This window comes from Tachysurus vachellii, chromosome 4 (assembly GCF_030014155.1).
Source record: "Tachysurus vachellii isolate PV-2020 chromosome 4, HZAU_Pvac_v1, whole genome shotgun sequence".
Classification (NCBI taxonomy): Eukaryota; Metazoa; Chordata; class Actinopteri; order Siluriformes; family Bagridae; genus Tachysurus; species Tachysurus vachellii.
In genome coordinates, this window is record NC_083463.1 from 25,872,321 (window position 1) to 25,899,912 (window position 27,592).

The 27,592-nt window shown below is 38.1% G+C and overlaps 1 protein-coding gene across 2 annotated transcripts in view; it reads right to left on the minus strand.

The window, feature by feature from the left end:
* Window positions 1–27,592, minus strand: part of iqca1 (IQ motif containing with AAA domain 1) — a 42,845-nt gene that overhangs the window by 12,716 nt on the left and 2,537 nt on the right. For both annotated transcript variants that reach the window (XM_060868570.1, XM_060868571.1), the window contains exons 3-11: window positions 27,052–27,171; window positions 25,416–25,598; window positions 21,907–21,978; window positions 21,365–21,567; window positions 16,171–16,255; window positions 15,756–15,887; window positions 13,099–13,174; window positions 5,133–5,239; window positions 3,578–3,676 (exon numbers count right to left, since the gene is read on the minus strand). In XM_060868570.1, the coding sequence (XP_060724553.1) occupies window positions 3,578–3,676; window positions 5,133–5,239; window positions 13,099–13,174; window positions 15,756–15,887; window positions 16,171–16,255; window positions 21,365–21,567; window positions 21,907–21,978; window positions 25,416–25,598; window positions 27,052–27,171 (1,077 nt within the window). The remainder of the gene's footprint in view (window positions 1–3,577; window positions 3,677–5,132; window positions 5,240–13,098; window positions 13,175–15,755; window positions 15,888–16,170; window positions 16,256–21,364; window positions 21,568–21,906; window positions 21,979–25,415; window positions 25,599–27,051; window positions 27,172–27,592) is intronic.

Below are 27,592 nucleotides of genomic sequence, written 5' to 3' on the forward strand. Positions count from 1 at the left end.
TTTGTTTAAGAATGAAAATGTGAAACTCCCTGATTTTAAATTCTTATTGTCAGTCAATCAGCTAAAATTCTTAAATCTTTTTAAATGACAGCAGTTAAGTGTCTGATGACACACTAATGAAGTCTAAATGACATTTACATTTATGGCATTTGGCAGACACCCTTATCCAGTGTGGCGTACAAAAGTGCTTTTACGTCTCTATTACTGAATACGTTAACACTGGTTCACTAGGTTACAGACTTACTGCTTAATTAGGTGTTCATTCCAGTATTTCTGCACATGTACTATATAATATACAGTATGTACATGGGTCGGCGCTGCTTTTGTGTATTGTCTTTTGTGTAATGTCTTGTGTTGTTTGTTTGCACTGTCTTTTGTCTTGCACTGTTTGCACCAGGTTGCACAGATGCACTTTATGTGGCTAGGACTAACTTACTTAAGTCCATAACTCTGTCCCTGTTCTATATAGCACCATGGTCCTGGAGAAACGTTGTCTCATTTCACTATGTACTATGCTAAGCTAAGCTTCTTGACTTGACTTGAATTGAAACCATCAACCTAAAACTGTTAAAATAAGAGCTAATTTAATTTTATCAGGAAGAGGTTGGTCTTCACCTGTCGTTTAAAGCCAGCCAGCCAGAACACAAAAGCAGTCGTGTAGTGGGAGCAGTCGAGTAGTGCTGTAGATCTGATGGAGCGAGGTACAGTGTGAGGATTGATAAGAGCTTTGGGGTGAAGTAGTTATATTTAAAACTGTATGACTAATATGTATGCTTTAGTTATGGAATAAACCTTGAGTAGACATTCTGTTCTAGGTAGATAACCACTCAATTATATGATTCTACGGCTTCACTTGTTTTGCCAGCAATAACATTTTATTGTGTGTATTTATTAGTGTGTGTTGTGGAACACAAGTTGAATTACTGAATAATAAGCTGTTTTTGTAGTAGTTTAAAACAGGACAGCCACCAAACATAGCAATTGCTAATCAGAAAAAAATGTACTCGTACAGCATTTTTGCTCTAAGAGCAAGCACCCTAACCTTTTAAATCATTTTAAAAATGAAATAAATAAATAAATAAATAAATATATACGAGCAGTTAGAAAATTGTGCAATGCTTGCCATGTCGCTGCAGTGTGTGTCCATTCCAATAAGAAACAAAAATATTGTGTATAAAGTCAGCCAAGGACTGGCTTCTTATAACAGTATGTCCTCAGGGTCAGAGGAGAGTCAACACTGAATATCAAGCACAGAGTGTATTTCTCAAAAACAAAGAGATCTCTTATGTCATCTGTTGGCCAGGAAAAAAAGGGAGGGAATCTCTATCACACACTTAAAATGTCAACACTATGTAGTAAGCCTGGGTGTGTTGTTGTTTTATATTGTGCATAGTTGTAAACATTGGTAATTATACAACACTTTGTACATGCCTTCATTTCTTTCATTTTTTAGGAATATAGTTTTTCCTCTGGCAAACAGTATACCATCATTTATTCCTTATACTAATAAAACTGAAGTTCCTGAACCATGAGAAATTATTTAAACATAACATTTAGTAGTTAGGAATATATTCCACGCACACACTCAGCTCGAAACTACCTAAATATTCTATAAAGAATTTGTCAGTTTGATAGATTTGTTTAAATGTGTCAGACTATGTTTTTCTGTTGATAATAGCAGCTCAATACTGGTCCTCTACTTATTTCCTCTACTTACTTCTACTACTGAATGACTCATATGTACCAAGGACGTGGTCTGACCTTTTGTAGTATTTTTCTAGGTATAATACTTATCTAGAACGGATGCTAGACAATCCGAATCAGGAAGGGATTTAGTACTGGTGTAGGTGACCTTACTTGATTGTGGATCACAAAACACAGTTATATAACTCTAATGCTCTAAAACAACACACCATCAGCTCACATCATCAAGAGAAAATGAAGAAACTGGCCAGACTCAAATAAAGTATTTATGGTGAATTTCATGGTGAAAGCCAAAGACTTTTTGTCAAAGGAGCAAACTAAATGCTTCATGATATTATCAGGAAAGAATAAAATCCATTGCTGCAGAAAGTCTAACCTTTCTTATTTTTCATAGTCTGTATTAGTACACACAATTGGCTTGCTATATATTTGATTTAAAAAATACTGTGCTTTTAATCCAAGTTAATTTCATTTCATGGCAAACATAACATGGAACTGTGCACATTGGAGCTATTAATAGCTTGATTTGCCAGCTGATGAATTTATGAATTATTCATGTTTGAAAGTATTGATATATTTTATTCCTGATATTTTTAATACTTATTTTTGATTTATTAACATTTGGATCAAACCTATTCTGTTCAAGGAGTCGGTCAAATAAGCAAATAAGTGTAATTATGAATAAATAATAATAATAATAATAATAATAATAATAATAATAATAATAATATTGGGTTGTGTTTTCCACCAATGTTAAACCACCTGGCTACGTATCATTTTAAATATGATTCACATCCCTATTATAAATATCATCTTGTACTTGGCAAGGAAAATCAATCCTGTTGTAACATAACATTTAGGATGTATTGTTACAGAGACAGACCAGTCTTTAGAAGAAGAAAGAATTACACATTAGTAATTAATTATTACACAAATTAATCAAAGTTTGATTCATCCCATAATTAAACAGTAACAGATGTGTACTCAAGGTGCAGAAAATCTGATTAATATCCATCTCTGTGCATACATACATTCCACATGAGAAAGTAAAAGGCTGATTTGTGAGTCAAAAATGTTGAGCGTAAGATACCACTGTATCCACGTGCCAAGTATGTATTGGAAATATTCGCTTGTGCAGACACGCAATACGTCCTTGTGAAGAGTGTTTGGAAGAGGGAGAAACAGCAAAATTCACTCTAGAAAATGCAGAAATGGAGTTGGCTTGTATATTATATACAATGGAAAAACAGACATGCACAGCATCCGCCATGTATGTATACACACGCACACATATATAAGCACAATAATTACAAATCTGGGCCATTTCAAAGTCTTAAATAGCTTTAAATGTGAATGCCTTGGTGAGAATTTCTCTTTGGATGTTTACTACAGCATACAATTGTTTTGGGAAGAAACATCAACTTCAACATCCTGCTTCTTATGCACCAACAAAACCCACATCTGGCCTCCCTGTAGCATGTTTGTGTGTGAGTGTGTGTGTGTGTGTGTGTGTGTGTGTGTGTGTGTTGTTGTGTGCACGTGTTTGTGCCAAAGGTGGTGGGAACGTGGAGTCCTATCAAAACACAAACTGACAAGGGCAAGACTGTCTATCTGCCTATCTGTTCCTAGTGGTCAGTGTGTGACTCACCACTGGCTTTCATCACTCTAACATCAATAATCCACTTCAAATCCTGTATGTATTTACACTGCATGCTGTGTGGGGAAGAACTGCAGATGAATTCAAGCAAAGGGCATAAAACAAACTAGTTTCTTCCTATCAGGTGCTGAGCAACATCACTGTCAGTGCAATCTGAGCGATACAGCCCTTATTTCACATTAATATCAGTGAGAGCAGTGTGCTGGGGTTTATCACCTTTTTATTAGCCTTCTTCCCTTTTTTCTTCTTTTTGCCCTTGTCTCGGTCAATTACCAATTTGAGGTTCTTCAGTTCCTGCCTCATCAGCTCATCTACCTGTGGAGAAACAAGCAGTTAAAAGTTGGAGTTTAATCTAAATTTGGTCTGTTCTCTGGTATGTATATCTGCTAAAAGAATAAATAAATCCTCCATATAACAGCTTCTGACTATTTTGATTTCATCAGTTAATATACGGATATTCATGCCAAATTTTATACAGGTGATATTTATTTGTTCATTATACTACAGGGGCAGTTGAATGTGTTTACCATAAGAAGCATGGCTCAGAGAGTGTTTCTCACAGCTATGAATATCATAATACCAGTTCATATTAATATATTCATATTAATTGCTTACCATGGTGAATGCACCACATAACCTGATTTTAAAAATGTTAAAACTGATGACTGTCTGATATTGGAAGGCAAATTGTCAAATTGCTGTAAGATAAGATATAATAAATCTCTTCAGGTTTTATTCCTTACCTAATGCATTAATTAACTAACACTGTGGTGGTTCATTCTTCAGTTGCTTCATATGACAGTGAAATTCAAACATTGTGTCCATACGTTATCAAAAACCTGTGACAATTTACTTAGTTCTAACATTCATCCTTCCAGCATACAGAGCCAGTTTCCTCTATCACTTTGTGTCACCATTATATAGACTCAATGACTGTGTTAGGAACGACGTGCTATGTACACTACTAATAAAACTGCTAACAAAAGTATGTTATGAATGTGAACAACATTAAGTCTAGATTCTCAGTATGACACACAGATGATATACTTTTCAGGGTAAATTTTACCATAGCTGATACTGGGACTGCAACAGACAATTCAAAATCATATCAAATAAATAAACAAATAAACAAATAAGTAAATAAAGTTAAGTATATACAGTAAGTATTTTTCCTTTGCATTCAATAAATTTATTTTATGGTTAATATGTCTACTTTTATTTCTTTAGTATTAGTAAAATAGTCAGCTATTATCTACCTCAGCAGTTTTTTAAACGTGAGAAGTATTTTTAAATGTGAGAAGTTAGACATGAAAATGAACTATTTATGCTAATTATCCAATTACTCTGCATTGCATAAAATTTAAACTGAAAATTTTCTTGCCTGCTTTTAAGCTAGTCTCCACCACATCATTACATCATTTCTGTCTTTAACCACTAAAAGTAAACACACAAAGAATTATAAAGTAATTCTGAGGGAACTACAGTATGTACACAAGTGAATCTGTCTGAGAACTAATCACGTTAGTTTTGCAAATTATGTGGCATACTACTGTGAGGAAAATAATTGTTGTTTTTGTAATAATTTCTTTCAGGTTTTTGTCTTGAAATTGTTCATGGTAGAATGGACCTCCACTTTTGGACTACATGTAGTTTTATTTTTAAGATTTTGGAAATCTATAGTAAGTATAAAGTCAAATACTAGCATGTGTATAAGTGCATACTCTATAATAAGGTATGTTATGAAATTTTTGAAGAACTCTGAACTCTTTACCTGAATTCTGACCTCCACTTCCACCTCTGTTCTCTTTTCCTCTCGCACCAACTCAGGGTCAAAATGCTGGTGAAAGTTCTGCCCATCATCACGGGCCTGCCAAACCTCTGCAACACAACACAGACACAAACAGACAGAAAGACAGACAGACAGACAGACAGACAGACACACACACACACACACACACACACACACACACACACACGCCACGGTAAATAAGGCAATGCTGCAGAAACAAACCAAACTAACAGAATTCATGACTGAACACAATCAGTTGAAAACCATGTAATAAAACAATAAAACACCAAAATAATGTAGAATCATGTCCCACTGTTTAGTTCCATTTATTTAATGCTCCTTTTGGGACACTGATCTTTGAACCTCTAACAGAGGAAGCACAGGTGCAGCTGACCGGGTGAGAATTTTGAAGGTGATTGTCCTCAATGTTGCGCTCTCATGCGCAATATCCTGACAGGAAGTGCATTTCCGTGCACTTCCTTTTCCAGTAAGGGACAGTGTACCAGGCAGATACGGGTCAGAGACTGACTGACTCACATCTTCTGAGGACAGCTGCCACTTAGGCCTATTATGGATCCTCAGATTTGTGACAATTATCTATGGTGGGGAAAATAATCAGTGTGTTGGCAGAGGTTTACCACAAGTTATAAATCATCCTGAAGTGCATTATTCCTCTTACACCACAGCCGATGGTTAGAATATATTATGAATTAAAGAATAGTCATCTTAAAGTGATATATTGCTTCATGTTGTCGAACATCTGAAAAAAAAGTTGGCTCATTTTAACAAGACATGTTACAGAGAAACCTTAGGTTGTAAGTTACTGCTTTATCTCTGATTACACCAAAGCACTGAGACCGGCAACACATTTCATCCACATTATACCACAGGATTGTTGAATTCTTGAATATGATTGTGCAAACGTGGTGGACTTTAATGCACACCTCAAACATTAATACAGCTATCCATAATTCTAATCAGAAGTTTATATTAATACACTCATTGTAAACCATGCTGCTCTAGAATGCTGTACTGTTTTAGAAAATTAATCAACACTTACTGTAAAATCAAGAGTATTTGACAGTTCTTTGGTATAAAACAGTTCATAGCCAATGAAACATGATCATATTGGCAAACCATCATTCCCCAATTCACCGACTAAAGCTGGTCCTGAATTTATCTCATGATTGTGTGGAACTGTGTTAGTCCTTTGACTTAAGTTTTACTGGACTTGTTTAAGAAGATGATATAAGATGATATAAGACGCACTGGACTAAAAAGAGATAGACACCTAGACACTAAGTGCTATAAAGCCTCAGAACCTTGTTATTGTATCATTCCTGAAAGACAGGTATGCATTCGTATGTTCTTAGAGTTTTTCTTTTGTTGTGGTATCTAGATTGACTTCCATACTTCATTGTTAGAAAGGTCTGCCAATTGAAAACAATGTCTTTAACCTGTTCTTGTTCTGTTTTTGGTAATAGTTATCTGATGTGCCCAAAACATCAATAGGACCAATGTAATTTGTAAAATCAAAGTATCCATAATAAATTTTCATTTTATCGCATATTAGCAATAAAAAAACAATTATGGAACATTTCATTTGCAATTGTATATTTATGTAAAGGTAGCCATCTTATCATATTTCATATCAGCAATAGAAGTAATATTTATGGGAAAAGATAGAGGAAAAGCTATATTTCATGTTTGGCTATCTGCCTCATGGCAGGTGTGTGCACAACTGAGTGTGAAAATATACAATCACGGTTATGTGTCAGGGACTAGAATCATATTTTTTTTAAGCCTAATCTAAATATTTTTAATTCACCTCATCACCTTCAGGTCAAATTGACCTGAGCACCATTTCTGTATTTTTTGCAGTATTTCTCCACTGAGGTCTTGACCATCAGTGCATCATTGAGAATTAGGTTCTTTAAAATCTGCTATCTAGAAAAAAGCAGCTTTAAAAACTGTCCAACAAATCATTTAAGAGTCATGAACCTGCAAACATGACTGACAACTCATGGGTTGTTTTATCAGATTTAGCAAAGAGTTGAAGGGCACCATTGAAGCTTGTGCAAGTGAAAACTATAAATACGCTTTAGACTTTTGAAATGGGATCTCCTGCCAGGGTCAGAGGTCAACCTGTGCTCCACAAGGTCTGCTTTTTGAGGTCACAATTTCCAAACATCCCCAGGCAATCTGATCTATATAATTACCTTAGCGCTTCAGTGGGGCGCATTCATGCAGACTAGCCTGTTTGTTTGGAAAGGACATACTGAAAACAGGCAGCTTTTTTAAGAGAGAAAAAGAACGATTTATTGGACTCAGTCCAAAACTGTGAAGGGGTACAGAGAGAGAAAGGGAGCAGGAGATGAAGAAGGAGAGGGAGAGGGGAAAGGGAGAAGGAGAGCCACAGCTGACGGTGATCCAAAACGTGACACCATCTGTGAATTTCATGCTAGCTGGACATTTGACAAACCAGTGTTACATAGAGTGATGACTTGGCACATAGACGACCACACACATATGTGCAAACTGGACATGGAGTGTGTAGAGCTCATCTACCGCCTACCACCTAGGGACAGGCTGAAAGACACTCGAGGGCTGGAGTGTGCTTGGTTTTACCGCTCCTGCTCTGATCTATAGTGTCCTGCCGCGCTCATCATTTGGCTTTTCATTAATGTGTCATTAGTATGCCAGTGAGCATGTGGTGACAGAACTCCTCTCTTTCAGTTCTTTTGCTCTGGGAAGGATGCAACCTTTTTGTTTTTGATTCATTCTGCAGCAGGAAAAACGCTTCTGAGTTAGAGATGCTTTCTAAGGTACAGACCCTTCCGGCCTGAATTTAAAATCAGAGCAAACATCCAGCCAAAGCATCATGATACCACTGGGCAGGAAGGGAGTTCTCCATGTTGCAGATAACCCGGAAAGATAAAGACTGAGACAAAGAGGACAGAGGGAAAAGAGATAATACGTATTTAGTCCACTTATTTGTAGGAAAATTCTGAAGACAGGAATTTGATTTGAAATGATTTTATCAATGATGATGGATCGAGATATAAATCCTGACAGTAGCTGTGTGTGTTTCAGACTTTTCCATGACTGTGTGTATATTTAGCTGCAGCTCTTTTGCTACTTAGTGTTCTATAAAATAATAAGCAAAACAGCAGATAATGGAATATCTGTGATAGACATCCATGTAGAAATGAGAGATAAAGAAAGAAATAAGAGACAAGAGAGTGTTTGAGAGAGAAAAAGGAAGACGCTATGGGAAATCTTCCAACAAGCCCAGACAAGTGTCCTCCTTCTTATCGTATGTCCTAATGGCTTCCTCGTCCTCAGTGCCAGCGATCCACAACCGAAGTGTCAGCGGTTTCCCAGTGAACACTGGGTCTCTGTGGTACTAGGCAGCCTCCCGTCTGATGCTGTGTATCTGGGTAAATACAGACCTCACCTTTCTGCTCCATTACAACTAAACAAACCCGTTGAATATTAACGTTCTAATTACTGACAGCTGATAAAACAGAGCTGAGGCTCTGAGTCCTCACAGCCAGGCTGCTTAGTTTTAATCACTACACAGACAGACCAGATGTGCAACTCCATTTTAAAAAAGCTGCTTTCCATTTTTCTGGACAAATTAATAATCCCAGCTTTTGGGAGATTACAAAAATAACTGATTAATTATACTCTGTGGTGAAACCCCAATTAACCTTAAGTAAATTACACTATTAGTTTTTTGTAGTCTTGGCATCGCATTTGTCTGAGAAACTCACAAGCCCATCAATATATTTTTTTTTCATTCTGTCTAGACATTTTACAACTTATGCAATTTCTTTGTCTTATTAGTGTAGAGTCACTTCATCTATTCAAACTCTGATGAAAATCTTACAGAGGGCATCAGAGCTAATGAGCATTGAAGATTGCAGTTATAAGTCAGGAGTCAGGAGCTGAAACTCATTGTGGCAATACTGTGATTAAAGTTTGGGAGGTGTGCGCAATTGCCTGCTTTTCATTATAGCTCTTAGCTTCATTCTCCAAGAATGCACCCCTGTGCTCCCAGGGTTGTGTCAGGTGACATGTGGAGGGAAATTGTAATGGAAACAAATGAAGTGGATTTGACTGGGTAGATAATTGCTTCCTACAAAACACAGAGCTGTTACCCAACTTGCTTTTTTAGATAATCGTGTGTACATGTACATGTAGACCCTTTCCTTCCAGTCACAGCTACACACACCTCCATACACTCACCAATGCTATCACTCCTTTTAATGGTTTTAATTTTATTTTCTGTTAGCATAATTCTTGTGATTCAATTAAAGCCAAATAACAATATAGCAATATAATGTTAATGTTTTAGTCTAACCAAGTCAATCACTAGACCTTTACCCAACTGAGAAGCATATAACCTCGTAAAGGGGGGAGTGGAGGGTGGAAATTCTGCAACAAATAACAACTGAAAGATGCTGTGGTACAAGGCTGGAAAAGCATTAACAAAGAAAAATGCAACAGTTTGATTATGTCAAGCAAATATTACAGGAATGTGCAACCAAATATTAAGTATTATTTACTTTAGTTTACTTTAAGACTGTGTTTTCTTATACTTTTGCTCACCTAGAAAAGCTGAAATTCTGTCATCTCATATTCATCTTTTGGTCTCAAACACCATCCTTTTTGAAGGGGATATTGAAAATGTATGAAAAATGTTACGGCTTTGTAGTGGTATTTGTTCTCTGCTTTAGCACCTTCATGCATAATTCTTTACATATTGAAGAATGACTTTGCAGGCACTGCCACAGTGGCTTTTAAGCATTATGGTTACAGTATCTGTTTTAAATTGGGATTAAAGAGGACTCTTAAACTTTTTATTAGTGTTTGTGTGTGGTTGCTGAACACCAGGGACCATGCTATTTTATGAAGGGAGTGTGTTAAAATGGTATAATTTAAGATATCCACACTGTGATATATTGGATTTGCATTTGTTTTGCTATTAATAGCGGAGTATGTACTGAAAGCTTAAAGCAAAAATGCACTGTTCATTACTGATGCTCGTTGCACAATATTTACGTGGTTTTTCCACTGTCTCTAACTGCTGCTATGCTATTCTAACACACACAAACATACAAGACCAAATGAAGACGAAGCCTCAGTGACCACATCAAAGAATGTTTCAACCGTTATTACCAGAGCTGTTGAAACCCTTTACCCTTCCACACTCGGCTATATAAGTACACATGTAAATCTCCATTAACTTAGCCAACAGTGATGACAGTGATAGGGGCAGATGCTGTGCAGCTGTGCAGTGATGTGCCTCATGGCATCGTTTTTGATTTTCAGATTCACAGACACACATGTGTTCATGTACAAAAAGTGTAACCTTAACCACATGAACAGACTATTAAGACTTTCTTCTAAAGGGAGCCTACGTGATTTTTAAAACGTTGACTGATTTAAATCTGCAATTCATGAGGTGCTTGTGGGACACGCTGTTCTACAAGTATAATTCAGAAAAATGCAAAAACCATGTTGTGTCAATTATTTCTGTGTCATAGGTCTGCTGTGTCTGGACCTTCAGGTCTACAGGTGAGTGCTGGTGTTAATGCAAGAGAAGATGGATTGCAGTTATGAGGAAGGAAGGGAGGAGAGGAAAGGAAATGAAGGAGGAGGTGATGGCTGACCCAAAACAGGGCCTCAACCTAACCCTTGTTCTTCTGATAGACAGGCCAAGAAAAGATGGATGAGCTGTTCTGCGATAAGAGAGCTTGAACTCAGAACCTTTAGCATTCTAACAACGATAATGTCTGACAGGATGAACTTTAGTTATGGATATTTTTGGATTAACTGAATTAGCAAGATATGGGCTGTATGCAGAGCCTTGGGTTCAGAAATGCTACAGCGTTTTGGATTTTGACTTGATTAAACTCTCAGTGCTGCACCAATTGCTCCCCATTGACACATTCATGTATACACACACTTGCACATGAGATTTGTGGAGGTCCAGCTTTCTCTCCTGTCAGCATGGATCATTGGGTTACAGAAGCATGACCTGGGATACTCACTTCCTGCTAAAGTCAAACAGAAAGTAGCGCTTCATTACAGAAACACGTTCATGCTGTCAAGGGGTCGGGAGGAAGTCATATTGATTTTTCATTCACCGTACCATAGAAAGACTCTGGCACACACAGATATGTATCTTAGACGAAGAACCCTGGGGCCCAGGCATTTTAATTAGGCATTTGGCCAGACAGCATGAAGTTTATGCAGCTGATGGATTGTAGATAGAACAGCAGGGAACTACAGATATTTCAGAGCAAAAATGGTTGGACAGATAGCCACACTTCTCATTAACGTTACCCTGAGAAGCTGTAGATATTTCACAAACAGACATTGTGCATGATGTATGTGTTTTAATTTTAGACTTAAACATGCAGATATTCCCACAAGATACAGCACTTGTGGTTGAGTTTAGTAAACAGTTGTTTTCTGATAAATGACTGAACTCATTATCAGTGTGAGGAGATACAGTCTCCAGTCACTGTGTCCAACTGCTGTGCCTTGTATTTAACAAGGAAAGACAGAAAAGAGAGATAATGAGAGTGAGTGAGGCTTTAAGTGGGTGACAGAATGCGCTACACTGCTGCTTTTTCTCATCTCTCACTATAGCCCTTGTGGGTACTGTACTCTATTTTAGACACATCTATCCTCAGAATTAAGAGATGCAAGGTTACTTCCCTATTTTTCTGACAACATTCTAGGACAGTGGATTTGAAATAACACAAGAAGTGTCATTTTATAATGCAGACAAAAAAACCTTCAAATGTTGTATACTCAATGGCCACTTCAAGAAATCCTACAATATGGGGCTTGGGTGCAGTTTACTGACTGTGGCCCATCTGTTGCTACCTACAATGTGTCATCCCCCACGCCCCGTTGATCAATGGACAGCTGACCAGTTTTTTTGGGTGATGGGCCATTCTCGGCACAATATTGGCACTGATATGGAGGTGTGTGAGCATATCAAACATAGCAGTGTTGCTGGTATTTTTGGACATCTTAAAGTCAGGCTAGGAAATGGTCCAGCAAGCAAAAATAGCCAACAGGGACACTAAGAATGGATCAATTGGTGTATGGAAAAAATAAACAATAGAATACCGAGGTGTGTAATAAAGAGGCTAATCAATCTCAACACTACAATACTTATGAACACTTATGAACACTTACTTATAACACTCTTATGAAAAATCCAGCTAGGATTGTCCAGGTGCTAAAACACAGTTTTACAAGGTTAACCTAGTAGACTGTTTTAGTTAGATTATTTTCTAGCTCCCTTGATACTAGATGGAATATTTTTTAATTTTCTAATTGATTTCTAATTTTTGTGTGGCTTAGCACAATTGCTCAGGGCTGGAGATTAATTTCCCAACTCTGTGTGTGCTGCATGTTCTCACCGTGTTTTGGGGGTTTCATTTGGGTTTCCTCAACAGTCCAAAGACAAGCATTGTAGGCTGACTGGCATCTCTATAATTGTGTATGAATAGGTGTGTGATTGATCTCAGCAATGGGTTGGCATCCTAACCGGGGGGCTTTGCCTCATGCTTCAAGTTTCCTGGCATAGGCTCCAAGTTCCCCATGGCCCTCTATATGATAAGTGGTACAGACAATGGCTGGATGGATGGAACTTGTCTACATTGTAGATTTTAGAATTTAGTAATTTAGAAAGTAATTTTTGTTTTATTTCTACTTGTTTTGCCATGTCCGTATATGTTTTGTCAGCTGATGGCTGCTTAATGTATATCTGTATAATATACATATCTATGGTAGGTAGACCTGATTAAATGGCCAAGGAGCATACCTACTACCTAATTCTACCACTAAACTGTACAATGGACAGTACAATGGAACATTGTGACATTAAGTGAAAACTGTATACCCCTTTTCCATCACTCACCTTTGTATATCTCAGCTCCTTCAACCACAGTTGGCAGAAAGTTACTTGGGCTCATCTTCCATCCCTCCTCCTCCTCCTGAAAACACATAAGCACTTTCTGTATTCTGGACATTTTCATCCATTAGACCATGCATGCTGTGTTGAAACCGATCTTTAGAAATAGAGAAGGCCTGTGAGAGCATTTCAAGGCGAGTTATGAATACTTCTGTTGAAAGGGGCAGAGATCAAAGCCAGGGTGCGCTACTCCAGTGCTCTGTGATACCCAGAACCATAGGGTTAATGATGTCGATCAACAGTAGGGGAGCAGGGCGTAATGCAGTGAGCATGATTTACAGCTGCTGGTGTTTTCCTTCTCCCAGTTGGGGGTCACACATTAAAACCTAATCACTGTCCCCACACACTCGGACAAATGTTTGTTTTGTGGGTTGCACGCACCCGGGTTGTGGAGCGTATCTCCGTTTAGGAACAGCGTTATGTTTTCACAAGGAATAAGGCATCCTGACACACTTTGTTTTACGACTGTGCAGCTTTTAAACTCATTTCTCCATTAGTGGTTAATGGGTCCCTATAGAGAATGAAATCTGTCTGGAAATATAGAAGAATCTTGTGTACTATAATACAATAGAGTAACGTATGGATGTGGTCATGGCATAAGGCAGGGCATTTCCTTGTGGATCTAGCAGGCTTTACTGTAAAAGCATACAGCTTGGCTAGAGAGCAAAAAATTACTGGCTCAAGTTTAATTAAATTCAGACAGCTGGTTAAGGGTAGTAAATATTAGCTAAACCCAGTCTGGACAAACTGTTAAATGTCTTCCTGATGCTGTTTTTATTAAACACAGTGGCTCCTATTTACATGCTGGAGCTGTACATATGCTTCAGTAACTCAGTCTTTAAGAAGCACTAAAAAACCTATAAGAGCTTTGACGAAAATTCCCTCTAATGACCCACTCAGCTTTCAGCAGGAAGCACTGATTTTTGAAGAGGCTCAAAATTGACCTTTCACATCAGTCCGCTGCAGGTATCAGTAGCTCAGTTCCGTAATGAGAATAACAGGTGCTCTTATTAACCAGGTCTGGAACAAAGGCTCTATTCTATAACCGCAGACAGCAATCACTTTGAATGGGCATTTGTAATGCTCGACTGCTTTGCAGTTAGCCACTACCGTTATTAGTACAACAGTCCGGGTTCAGTGCTCCAAGAAAGAACACTTGTAGATATACTAGGAAGGATTAAGAGCACTTAAAATGTTTGGATTGCACAATAAGTGTCACTGTCAGTGAAAAATATTGTTATAAAGAATTTGCAGATGAATGCTTGCTGAAGCGGGGCTGATTCTACATTATGTCATATTTGTTTATGTGGACCAGTTATGCTGAAAGATTTTGGAGTCGGTTTGGGGAAAAAATAATAAGATGTTACAGCAGCATATCAAAGAACTTAACAAACAGCATGTATTGCAAATATAAGACTGCACAGCACTGTCTGAGCTACAAGAACAGGAACTGTGACTTTATTTTAAATTGTTCTCATTGGGTGTAACATGGAAGTAATATTATGCACTATATGCTTTAATTTCTATAAAGAACATAAACTATGTATCTGTCATTTCTAAAAATAATTTTACACAGAGATGCCATTTATTCTAAGACTGGGAAAGTGAAATACAAGTATGAAACGACTATTCTTTGTTAATATGAAACCTATTTCTAAAAACTGTTTTATTTTAAATCTGAATATTTGTGCTATGTAAACATATGATTTAAACACCACTTGCCACTGTACAAAACATCCTGCACCGGAAAAACTATTAGAAGCACAGAGTATATCCTTGGTGAAAAGGACAGGCAGAAATTTTTTAAGGAAAGAGTTAAGAATGAACAGGGTACAGGTTATCAGGACGGAGCAGTACACTGGAGACACGCCTAGTTGAAGTCAGAGATATTTCCTGAGAGCAGCTTCAAGAATAAACATCCTCACCATTCTTTATCCTAGCTTGGGGCTAAGGAATTAACATTTTTTTCCTTCAAGCTTGGTATTTTATATGGCTTTAGCTGTGCGTGAGAGCACCACATAATGTTTGTGTTCTGTTTTGTACACAGCTGGAATTGTACTACCGGAAACCTAAGGCAATAATCCATCATACCGTGATAAAAGTAACGGCTGGAAAGTCACGCCTTTGTTAACTTTGAACTTGTAGTTGCCACTGAGACGTGTACTGCACGGTCAATTATACACCATAGATCCTAATAACATAATGACACATAAACTGCTCACAAGTTCATTTCACTTTAATACACTTTAACTTTTCGGAGTAAAAAGCAGAAGTAAAAGAGGACTTCAATTCACTTGAATTCAAATCACTCGAGCCAGTGAGGTTACTATGGGGATGGAAGAAGACTTTGGGAAAAGCATTATAAAAAGGGGAAAAGTAAATGCTCTCCCACTGAGCATGTGAATGCCAGCTGTGTGATTTGGCCTTTGAGATTCCTAACTGCTTAATTTGTCATGATCACTAAAGACATCCAGCAGTAATGCATGCTCCAAATGAGCAGCATCTAAATATTAGATATGGACCAATCACCAGGGCTTCTGTTAGATTTCTCAAGCTTGCATATTCTTTACATTTGAATCATTTTCATCAATACATAACCTTACCATTGCACCAGCATTCCCGCCTTTGCCCTTCTTGTCTTTCTTCTTGTCCTTTGCAGCATTTTTATCTTTCCTGCCCTTGGACTTTTTCTTCTTCTCTTTCTCTTGTTGTTTAGCAGCTAGCTCAGCAGCAACCTGCACAATAAGTAATGTACTTAAATAAACTTGTATAACATCCATACTGATTAAATCATCAGTTATGTTACATGGAGATCTATTAATACCTCTAATCTCAGAAATGAGTATAAATATTTGTTATATCTAATATTACATATCCCATCCCAGGCATCTGAATATCATTAAGGTGTAGTTTTTCTCGTCTTATATTGAATATTGTTGATACAGAGATGTAATTGTGTGTGTGTGTGTGTGTGTGTGTGGGTGTGTGTGTGTGTGGGTGTGTGTGTGTGTGTGTGACCTCCTCCGGTGTCTTCTGCTCAAATATGGAAGCTGATCCTCCATCCTCACTACTTGGGAAATCAGGAAATTTTCCGGTGGCGTCTCTGCAGCACAAAACACAGATTCTATTTGAATGTGTTACCTAGTTAAGAAGCACTAAGCAAAAACATTTTTCATGAAGCCAAACACTGATCGGTCACAAAAGTTCATTTCTGGTTCCTGTTTATTCTCCATTTCACTAAAACCATCTGAGAAAATTCTCATTCATTATACACGCGATAAACTCTAACCTCCAAGTGACCACGCTAATTACAAAAATAAGAAAGGCCCCTTCTAATTAGCCTCCATTAAATAGCAGGAAAAAGAAATCCCAGAGCTTAGTCTAAGTAATGCAATTAACCCCAATTTTTTGGGCCTCTTTTCAGACAGCCAGCCATATACCCAATAGAAAATGTCTTAGGGAAAATGTCCATGTTCAATATCAACATCATATTGATATATCCTGCAACTGCTCCTTTGAATGACTCATTCCCATTTGTAAAGAGAGGTCTCCTTTGATTAGCCTGTGATTATGGAAAAAATCAAGTGCAGAGCCTTAATAAAATTAACCAAAAGATTTTTCATCATGGAAAATATTGGTTTCCTTTCTTCACTTTTTAGTGAATCAATTAAACAGCTCTCAAGAAAAAGGAACAAGGGCAAATTGGTCATATTGGAACTGTAAACCTCTCAGATGATGAGGTTACATTGGCCAGATCTAGCTGTGGCTCTCAGGGGATGTCCGTCAGGTTTAGAGTAGCAGACTAAAAATGTCAGTCTCAGTTCTCTTTAAATTAATCAGAAGCAGACTGGCCGCACCGTCACGTCACATGCTGAGTGCAGGGTCACAGCTGGAGGACATAGCAATGAACTCTACTGGATTTGCTCTGCAGTGACTGAATCAATAACTGGATTCGTTTTACAAAACGTAAAGTGATCACAATCTATTTGCGGTTTATTGATTTGGTTCCCGGTAGGTTTTTCAAACAGTACAAGAACAAAGCGGCTTAATTAAACATACAGTACCAGGCAGCTTTAAGATGAGCATAAACCATATTTTGTATATATATAAAATGAAAATTAAATCTATGTGTATAACAGTGTACTGAATACTGAATAATGTATATACAGTTCATTCAGAATCCATTCCAAAGTATTCACGTTTCCCCTTTTTGTTACATTAGAGCCTTGATTTAAAATGGATGATCCTTTATTCTGCAACCTACTTAATAGATATTAAGAAATTGAAATATTACATTTACACGAGTATTCAAACCCTTTACTCATTACTTTGTTAAATGACCTCTGGAGAAAATGAAAAAAATTCTTAAGTAATCATTAGTATGATGCTGCAAAATGATGTATTTAAAGATCTTTTAAAGAACTACTTGAGAGTATCAGCTAAAACAGGAAGCATCAGTGCACATTCTTTTTTTCAGGTCTTACTAGAGATATTCATTGGGGTTCAAGACTGGGTTCAAGGCTGTGGTATTCGAACAGCCTTCACCTCATCCTGATGTCCTTGAAAAGGATTTCCTTCTGAAAGACATTCCGACAGCATGAGACTAGGGATTGGATTGTCCACTTTAGTGCTGTAGTGTATGGATTGATTAGTCCAGGTGACATATAGGTCTGATTTCTTACATAAATAAATATTATTCAGGCCAAACTGTTCGATCTTGGTTTCATCCAACAAGAAAATCATGAAGTACCCTTTTTTTGACAAACATTAGTCTTTGCTTAATCTCTGGCTATTCTAACCTTAAATAACTGATAGTATAGTGTTGCAGAAGTGATTGTAATTCTAAAAGTTTCTCCCATCTCCTTTCAGGACCCACCATACTGCTGTTCTCTCTGTTTGCTCCTTTAGCCGTGGCTAGCAATAGGTAGCATCAGGATCTTCACGGGTTTAAGAAAAATCTCAATACACTTCACAGATCTGTGCTTTGAAACGTTATTTGTCTTGGAGGTCCATGAAGAATTAATTTAACTGTGTTGCTGTTTTTGTTGTTCTGATATACAGCCTGCTGTACCTTTCCACATCATGTCCAGTGAATGTACCACAGGTGAACTTTAATCACGTTGGAAAAACATCTCAAGGATGCTAAACTATAATAGTGTGTACTTGATCTCAATTTTGAACAAGAGAGTCTGAAGGACTGAATATGGGTGATCCTGTTGAATACTTAAAGCATGTTCTCTGGCTTGTTAACCATATTAACAATATTCAAGCATTTATAGCAATTATAGTACAGATATGAATGAACAACTATTAGCTTTGCAGGTGTGTCAGCATTAATTGTTCTGGGAAAAAATGGCAAAAACTGTCAGGACTCTGCCCGGACTTTGGCCATGTGCCTTTTGTTTATGTTTCTTGTTCACGTGTCTGCCCCGCCCATGTCTCTTCCTGCCCATTTATGCACACCTGTTCCTCATGTTTCTGATTGTCTTGTCTATTTATTTGATCCGCGTTGCCTTGTGCAGCGCCGAATCCGCTGTTGTCCTTGTCTGCTGTTGTCTACATCCTGTTTCGTGTTTTTTATGTTAATAAATCCTGTTTTGTTTAGCTGTCCTGCATTTGGGTCAATTTTTACCCCCGTGTTCATGACAAAAACACAACATAAAACATGTCCAAGAGCTCCTGATAAGAAACAACTCCATGCCAAATGTCTCTGAAGCTCTTATAACCATTTTTACATATTTTATACCACAGTAATGTTGAATGCTTTAATCTGACTGGTCAGAAATTGTTTATGATCTATATCAACACCTCTAGTGCTGACTAATATTTAAACCCCAAGTTCATATTAATGCACCCAGTTCAAGTATTATAATTCTAATATTGTTGCTATAGTTACAGCCAATTGGCAAGGATTTGTGTAGTGGAAGCTCCATATTATATTACAAATATATATTTTTAAAAAGCATGTATTTGTTGAATTGAAAATGACATGGAAAGTAGATGGAATTGTTGGCAATTGTTGGTGTAAAAAAAACACAGTGAGGCATGCTGTTATTAGAAAATAATTAAATGTGTTGCCTGCTTTGTTTTTAACATAAGGAATTAAATAAAATAAAAACTATTTTGGTTATGAATAACATTTACAACACAACAATAACACAAATGTTTGCCTGCTTATTAATAAAGCCATCAGTTGCACTCAGATCAGGTCATGACTCTTACCATTATGATTTCTGGCCATGATAAGAGATAAGATATTGTACACTGGTATTTCTTTAAACTTTGCTTATTCTTCAGGTTGACACTGGGTTCCTACAGCTATGTTTTCAGTAATCCTCCATCTGCCAAACAGTTTTACTTTGTCTTACCCTTGTCTCCCTTCATCAGTGCCTAAAAACCAACACCATGCCAACACGCTTCACCTGACCCAGCGTCACACTTACCTTGCTTATATAAGCACTTCAAGTCCAGAAAGGTCATTGTGGATGGCGTGCTGCTTAAAGGTCCACAGAGACCAAGTTTCCCTGTGGGGTCCAGTGGAGATGACTTATGACCTTAGTCTCTACTCTAATGGGCAACAACATTCAGTGGCTGGTCATAAATCAGCCTGGAATGTGCTAATCAGCTCGGCACAACACTGAATTGCCCACACGAGCTGACCAAGCACAAGCCTTAGCCTAGCATAATAGTTAAATGAGACTGCCTCCACTATGGATTTACATTCCAGCCTCCAAGCAAAAGAAGCAAAAGACAAAACAAGTGAGGAATGCACAACACAATTGGAGCAAGATAATGCAAGGCCAGGGCAGGGACTGAACACAAATCCCTTGTAAATGAAGAGCACTGGAGCATGCGAACAAATTAGTGGATTAGCTAAAAGAGAAAGAATGTATGAGACAACAAACTATAAGATATGTACAGTTTCAGAAATACTGAAAAAGGCTTTAACAATTACCAATAATCAGTTAAGTGCTGAAACAAAACATGCTCTAATATTATCTCTTTATCTCCTGGTTTGCTCACTGTCTTGCAATTAGCAGTTTACAGGAATGCAGCATTGACCTAAAAGTCAAAAATTGATTAATCATCACTTAGAAATGATTATAAATTGATTATTAAAAAAATATAAGAGATGATGTGTAAATAGACAAGGTGACCTGCCCATACCTCTGATACCATAACTAGTCCATCTCTATATCAAATCTATAACAAATTATCACTATCTGTCCCAGATTCTGAACAATATTGTTATCAGTGACCGGAGGATACTAAGTGGCTACTTATCACTGAATCATCTACTTACTATTGAATCATTGCCTTATATTGCACCAGATTCAGCGGTATCATCAAATATCATAAATATTCTAGCTGTTAGATTCCAAGGTGTATTGTATTGTGTGGAAGTCTCAGCATTACACCTTATTCATTCACTTCAGTTGCTGCTTTATCATGATCAGAGCCAGGTGAATGGACCCTCTTTCAGGAACAATGGGTGCAAAGAATGAATACGTCCTGGTTCCTGATGGTATCTTATTTCTTGCCAAAACAGACACACACACACACACACACACACACACACACACACACACACACACACACACACACACACATATACACACACCTTTTACTATATTTGTGAGGACCTTCCATTGACATAATTTATTGCAGCTAATTAATAATATGCCTCCACCTAAATCTAAACCAACCAAGGAGACATACCCACATGCCTTGAAACAATTTAGAATATTCAGTTCCTCTATAGGCATTATTTTGGAGGAAACTGGAGAATCTGGAGGAAATTCTCACAGACGTTCAACCAGGACCATAGAGCTGTGAATAGTAACACAAACGGCTGCTCCACAGTTCTGTCTAACAGTATAGCTGTATTACATGTCAGGGTGGTACAGTGCTACAGAGGCTAGCATTGGGTTATTGTCTGTGTGGAGTTTTGCATGTTCTCCCTTTGTCTATCTGATCTTTTTCCCTAATTCATTATTTTCCTCCCATTTTTCCAAAAACCTGATTATGCTAAATTTCCTCTATGTGTGAATGATTTCCTGTGATGAACTGCCATCCTGTTCATGATGTATTCTTACCTCACACCCACTGTTCTCTGGATGTTCTCCGGATGCACCACAACCCTAACCAGGATACTATGGTGATTGAAGAATGAATGAATCATAGTTTTTTATCAAACAGAGCAGGATTTTACCGGCATTCGAGGAACCATTGGCGTATCTGGTCCTGGAGCGTTTCCTTTATGTCCGGTCCATCTATCAAGCGAACAGACTCCTTGATGGTGACAAGGGCCTGCTGGTACTCTGCTTCATGCTGCTCCTGCATCTGATGCCTGTTGCTTTCTACATGCTTTGCTCGCTGCTGTGCAAAACTGGGTGTTGGGAGTTGGGGGTCTATCTGGGAACAATGATGTAAGCATAGTAAGGCCATTATCCAATTCTTGGTACGTTTAAATCTGCTACTGTACAGTAATTAATCTGTTCATATTTCTCCATATAAAACCCTTGAAATACAAACTACATTGGCTTGCCATGTTTCTGTCATTTTATTCTACTGATTATTAATACATGATAAGCCCCAATGAATGATTGATGAAATTATTTCAATTGCAATTTCCATCTAACTTAAGAAACTGGATGACAAATTTCCTTATAGAATTGAAAAACAACTTCAATCTATCAGAAAAAGGAAATGTTTCTCATAAACAATACATTGCCAGTGCTTCCTGGTACCAACCATTCCCAAAAATATCATTTCCTCCAGACGTTCTTTCTTGGTCCTCTTCCTCTGCCAGTAGCCCCGCCATGTCTAGAGAGAAGCACAGTCTCAATACACACTTCTTAGATTACTAGAGTACCTGAATGAGAAAGAGCCGTGGGCTCTTGAGACTGACGCCAACATGACAACAGTTTTTGAACAAAAGACAAGTCAGCGTTTGTGTTACATTATTGAGTAACACTCATCAGCATTCAGTTTTAGGGTGAAGGAATGTAATATGTCATGATTATTGTGTAATCAGTTAGTGAGCAGTTTTGTGCAATACAAAATGCTAAGAATGAAAGCAGAGCCTTTCTGTTCTGTCTTTAGGTGTACCTTTCAGCTTAGAGGCAAGGAATTCCATTTATCCTGAAGAGTTTCCTGCCTCTGCGTGAGGGCAACAATAATGCCAACCCAATAATTAAGGCTGGCTGGATAAAAGAGATTACGTCTCCAGGATCTCAGGGCCCAAACAGAAGAGAATGAGAAGGCAAACAGTGTGGAGATTAGCCTTTGCAAAGCCAGTAAATCACTTTGCATATACTAACAGCATTGAGGCAAATATATACATCGCTGACTAATGTGCCTCAAACCTGAAATCTGCAATAACCGCCATGAGAGATAAAAGAGCACCATGGTGTTTTGTTGAAAAGGCTGTTCCGTCACTTGCTTTGTAGGCTTCGCACGCAACTGCACGAATGCTTAGACCTCTTCAATCATATCTACTATCTCTTTAAGACTATCTATTTTAACATTATGTTCAGCCTCTGAAGGACACATGCTTTGAGAAATACGTCAAGGCACCTTGACTCAGATTACACGATTAGAACAATGACAAACAATGCCTAAAATCCAGGAACACTTTCTTTCTCTCCCCGCTTAGGTGGTAATCCTTGTCTGGGGTAACAAAAGAGCCATAAGCACATTATATCATGCATGATTTGAGCATGTATCTTTCATGTTATGGGTGTGATTGCATGACATCCTTAATCCTTAATATCCTTAATAGATTTGGCATTGCAGAGCCAGTAAGGAGTGATGACAGGACAGATGGACACCATGTGAGTTCATGATTAGGTTGAACTACATTCATATTCTCTCTCTGGACCTGAAAGCAGCACGTGTTTCTTGCTTGATTCACACTTTCATGAATATTATGAGTTTTACGAGTGAACAGGGAACATTGGCAGTGAGAGGCCAGTTTACTTAGCCATTATAAATACTCCAAGAAATTATTATGTTTCTGATGAAGGACAGAATAAAATTAAAGAATTTAAATTACTTTGTATAAAAAACAATAAGAAAAAATAATAAGAATAAAAAAACCTTTAAGCCACATAGGCTTTGGGGTTTCTTAACCACTCTGTCTTTAGTAAATCAGCACTTCTAACAAAAGGCAAATTTCTTTCATAAATATCACAAATAGTGAAAAAACTTCAAAACATTTTATTGTCTATGTACAATGTTTACACAGACATTTTATCAGGCATTAATCAGGACCTTATCCAGCATAGTGAGTGTGTTTCTTGATATCTCAGAGGACACTGGTCTTTACGCTTTCGGATTTCTTTGGAACATAAAGAAAAACAGCTCATATAACGTAAGTGATAAAAAGGCATAAACTTTTCCTGAGGTTGTTCCAGAACTTTGAATATAAACAAAAAGCAAAGTACGATGTGTTGTTCAATTATAAATTCAAATTTTTAACTACTATTGAAAAATCCCACAAAAGCTACCGTTTTTTACATCTTGTGCAGGAGAAGATAAGTGGGATTAATAATATTCATGCATCCGTTGTCTGTACTGATTATTGTACACAGCATCACAGGGAACCCAGGGAACTCAGGGCACACCCTGGACAAGGTACCAACCCAATGTAGGCACACACACATGCATACACACAATATGTAAAATTTAGAGATGTCAATCAGAATAAAACACATTTTGGACTGGGAAAGGAAACCAGAGGATCCATATGAAACCCCTGAAAACTCACACATACAAAGGGTGGAGACTCATATCAAACCCTAATCCCCAGAGAGACAAGGCAAAAACTGCTCGACTGATGATGCCATCTCAACTGCCCTCCATTCACCACTCACTCATGTGGACAAAAAGGTTACGTTAGAATGCTGTTCATAGACTTTAGTTCAGCATTCAACACTATCATCCCTCAACAGCTCAGTAACAAACTGCTTCAGCTAGTGCTCAGCACTTCACTGTGCAACTGGCTATTGGACTTTCTGACTGGAAGACCTCAGGCATTACGGGTCAGCAGCAACACATCCAGCACCATCACACTGAACACTGGGGCCCCCCAAGGATGTGTGCTGAGCCCCCTTCGCTTCACCCTGCTGACCCCTGACTGCACACCATCACAAAACTCCAACCTCTTTATCAAGTTTGCGGATGACACGACTGATGAGACAAACTACGGGAACGAGGTGAGACACCTGGCCGGGTGGTGCAGTGACAACAATCTCTCTCTGAACGTGGGAGAAGACGAAGGAGATATTTGTCTACTTCAGGAGAGCGCACACTCAGCATGCTCCTCTGACCATCAACGGTGCCACTGTGGAGAGAGTGAGGAGCACCAAGTTCTTGGGTGTGCACATCACAGAGGACCTCTCCTGGACTGAAAACGCAGCAGCACTGGCCAAAAAAATCACAGCAGCGTCTCTACTTCCTCCGCAAACTGAGAAGAGCCAGAGCCACGCCACCCATCATGCACACCTTCTACAGAGGCACCATCGAGAGCATACTATCGAGCTGCATCACTGTGTGGTACGGTACTTGCAATGCATCCTGCTGGAAGACGTTACAGCGCATAGTGAGAACAGCTGAGAAGATTATTTGTGTCTCTCTCTCCAATCCCTCCAGGACATTTACGAGACCCGTCTCACCCAAAAAGCCCTCTGCATTGCAGGTGATCCCACCCACCCATTACACAGCTTCTTCAGTCTGCTGCCACCAGGGAGGAGACTGCGGAGTCTCCGGGCCAGGACCAACAGATTGAAGGACAGCTTCATTCATCAGGCTGTCAGGAAGCTAAACTCTCTCTCAAACTTGCCTCCACTTCCCAGTTCCCACTTCCCACTTCCCAGAACTTGCCTCTGCCCCAGGCACCACAGATCTATGAACCCAACACACCCCTCCAGATCCCACATCCCCAGGTCCTTCCACTCCCCCCTCCCACTGACATACGACGACATGCACCAGTCACTTTGTGCAGCATTGGTCTGCTCATTTTTCACTTTATCTGCATATGCCTTGCACTGTTTTATTTAAATTCCATTGTTAATATTATGCACCTTGGGACTGGTGAGAATTTCAATTCTCTATGTATGTACTGTACATGTGGAAGAGTTGACAATAAAGAAAACTTGAACTTGAACTTGAACTTGATGCTAAACACAAAGCAACCTTTCCCCACGGGTAATAGTAGAATTATTGCATAATACACTATGATAATCCAAGTTGTTTAGTACCTTCTGTATGAGAGTGGCTGAGAGATGGTGATCCATTGTGCTGTTGATTACTCGACGCTGGATTTTCCGCTCCTCATCTCGGATCTCCTTCATAAAACGAGCTCTGAGGCGTCCCTGCCGTGCACGTTCACTCACCTGCAGCAATCGTACTGCCCTTTCCACAGTCATACTATGTGCTGCAACCTACAATAACAGACACACACATAATAATACAGCACACGTGATGTATTGTACTGGTGTATAGTACATCAATACATCAAATAACAAACACCAGCTGGCACTGTGTGAAAAAGTATTTGTCCCTAAGTCAAATCAACAATCGAACTAAATGTAATTTTTATAAGTGAATTCAGTTAGATTAGACACACCCAGCAATGACTCAGTGAAGTATATTTCCAATAATGAAGCTTACCAAAAATCTTAACAATAAACACACTATGCTGTGATCAAAATAAATTCCTGAAGAGATGAGTATCATGGTTGTGTGTCACAGCACAGGACTACAACTCCTATGGGCCACTGCACATCACCTGGCTCTCATGTCACCTGATCATTTGTCTGATCCGAATTCATGTCTAATACTACTAAAGTCACATCTTATAGTGCACCCCTTGACACCCCTTGACACACTGTGTCTTCTGTTGTTGGTATTATTGTATCTAATTTATTTCATGGAAATTTCTTGCTTTGCTACCCTCATTTTTTCCCCAGTCTTTGTATTTTATGATTTGTCACTTCCAATAATCTAAATCTGCACTTGCATCTACCTTGTCTACAAATCTGTGTAGTGATCTGGGCGACATGCCACAATTGCTGGAACAATGAATTCTGGTCTCTACAAGAAAATCCAGAAATTCATGCATAAGTCCCAGAGCTCAAGTTCAAGTGCAATTTGGTTATGCAGCAAGACAATGATCCGAAACACGAGAGTTTTCCTTTGAATGGCTCATAAAAAACAAAATTCCACTCTGCCTAATCAGCGTCCTAAACTGAACCCTATTGAGCTGATGTGGCAGGACCTTAAATGAACAGTTCAGTCTAAAGCCCTCCAAAGTAGCTGAATGAAAGTGATTCTATAGAGTGGGCCAAAAGTCCTTCACAGTGATGAGAAAAAACTGATCCCCACTTATCAGAAGTATCTGGTTGCCATTATTGCTGCTAAACGTGGCACAACCAGCTATTAACTTTTCTTTAATATAGGTGATATATCCTTTTTCCTTTAACAAATAAAACAATCATTTAAACAGTGTGACTTGTGCTTCCTCATGTTCTACTTTTCTTTTTGTATGATAATCTGAAATCATTTGCAAGCATATACACACATACAAAGTATACAGGAGTTAAAACAGAGCATATTTTATCACGGTCTAACAGTTAATACTATGCTGCTGTGTAATTCTCAATTATGATAGGTCAGAAATTGTAGATTAATATTCTGTAATATCCATTGGTTGTTTTATTAAATACAATATTACCATCTTATATTATTGTACTTTATTACTTCCTTAAACAATACCAATGTTTAAAGCCAGACAATATACTGGAATCGATATAAGACTCCATATAAAAAAAAACTAAAACTAAAATTGAAATATTATTAGTAAATAATATATGTGATAAAGTGTTTAATACCCACAGGCTCATGTTCTATATTTCCCTTTTTAGCCAAAATTTGAGCCAGAATTTTTTCTCTTTCTTTCAGCGCTTTCATCCTTTCTCTCACGAAATAGCGTGGGATGGGAACCTCCAAGTCCTCCTGTGAAAAGCACAAAAGATTTAATTTAGATCAAAGCTCTTGAAAGGAACTGGCCCAGGCCTGGCAAATCTGCAGAGAATTGTTGGTGTAGGTCAAGTGACCCCACTTACCTTTCTGCTAAATTCAAATCCATTTAAAAGGATTTAACAAAGAGAAAGTTTTTCTGGACCAGGTGGGAAACTAAAAATATTTTCAGTGAAATATCTAAGTAGATGTTACTCTGTAGACTCAAATATGACTCACATCTAAATGTGTTGAAGGTTAATCTAAAAGTATTAAAATAAATGCATGTACTATAGTCTAGTCAAGGTCAGAAACAATGACATCTTTGAATAGATTAAGATTTAAATTTGAATAGTATTAAGACTGAGACTGGACAATGTTCATTCAGTAGTTGTTATTTCTACAGTGAAACTCATTT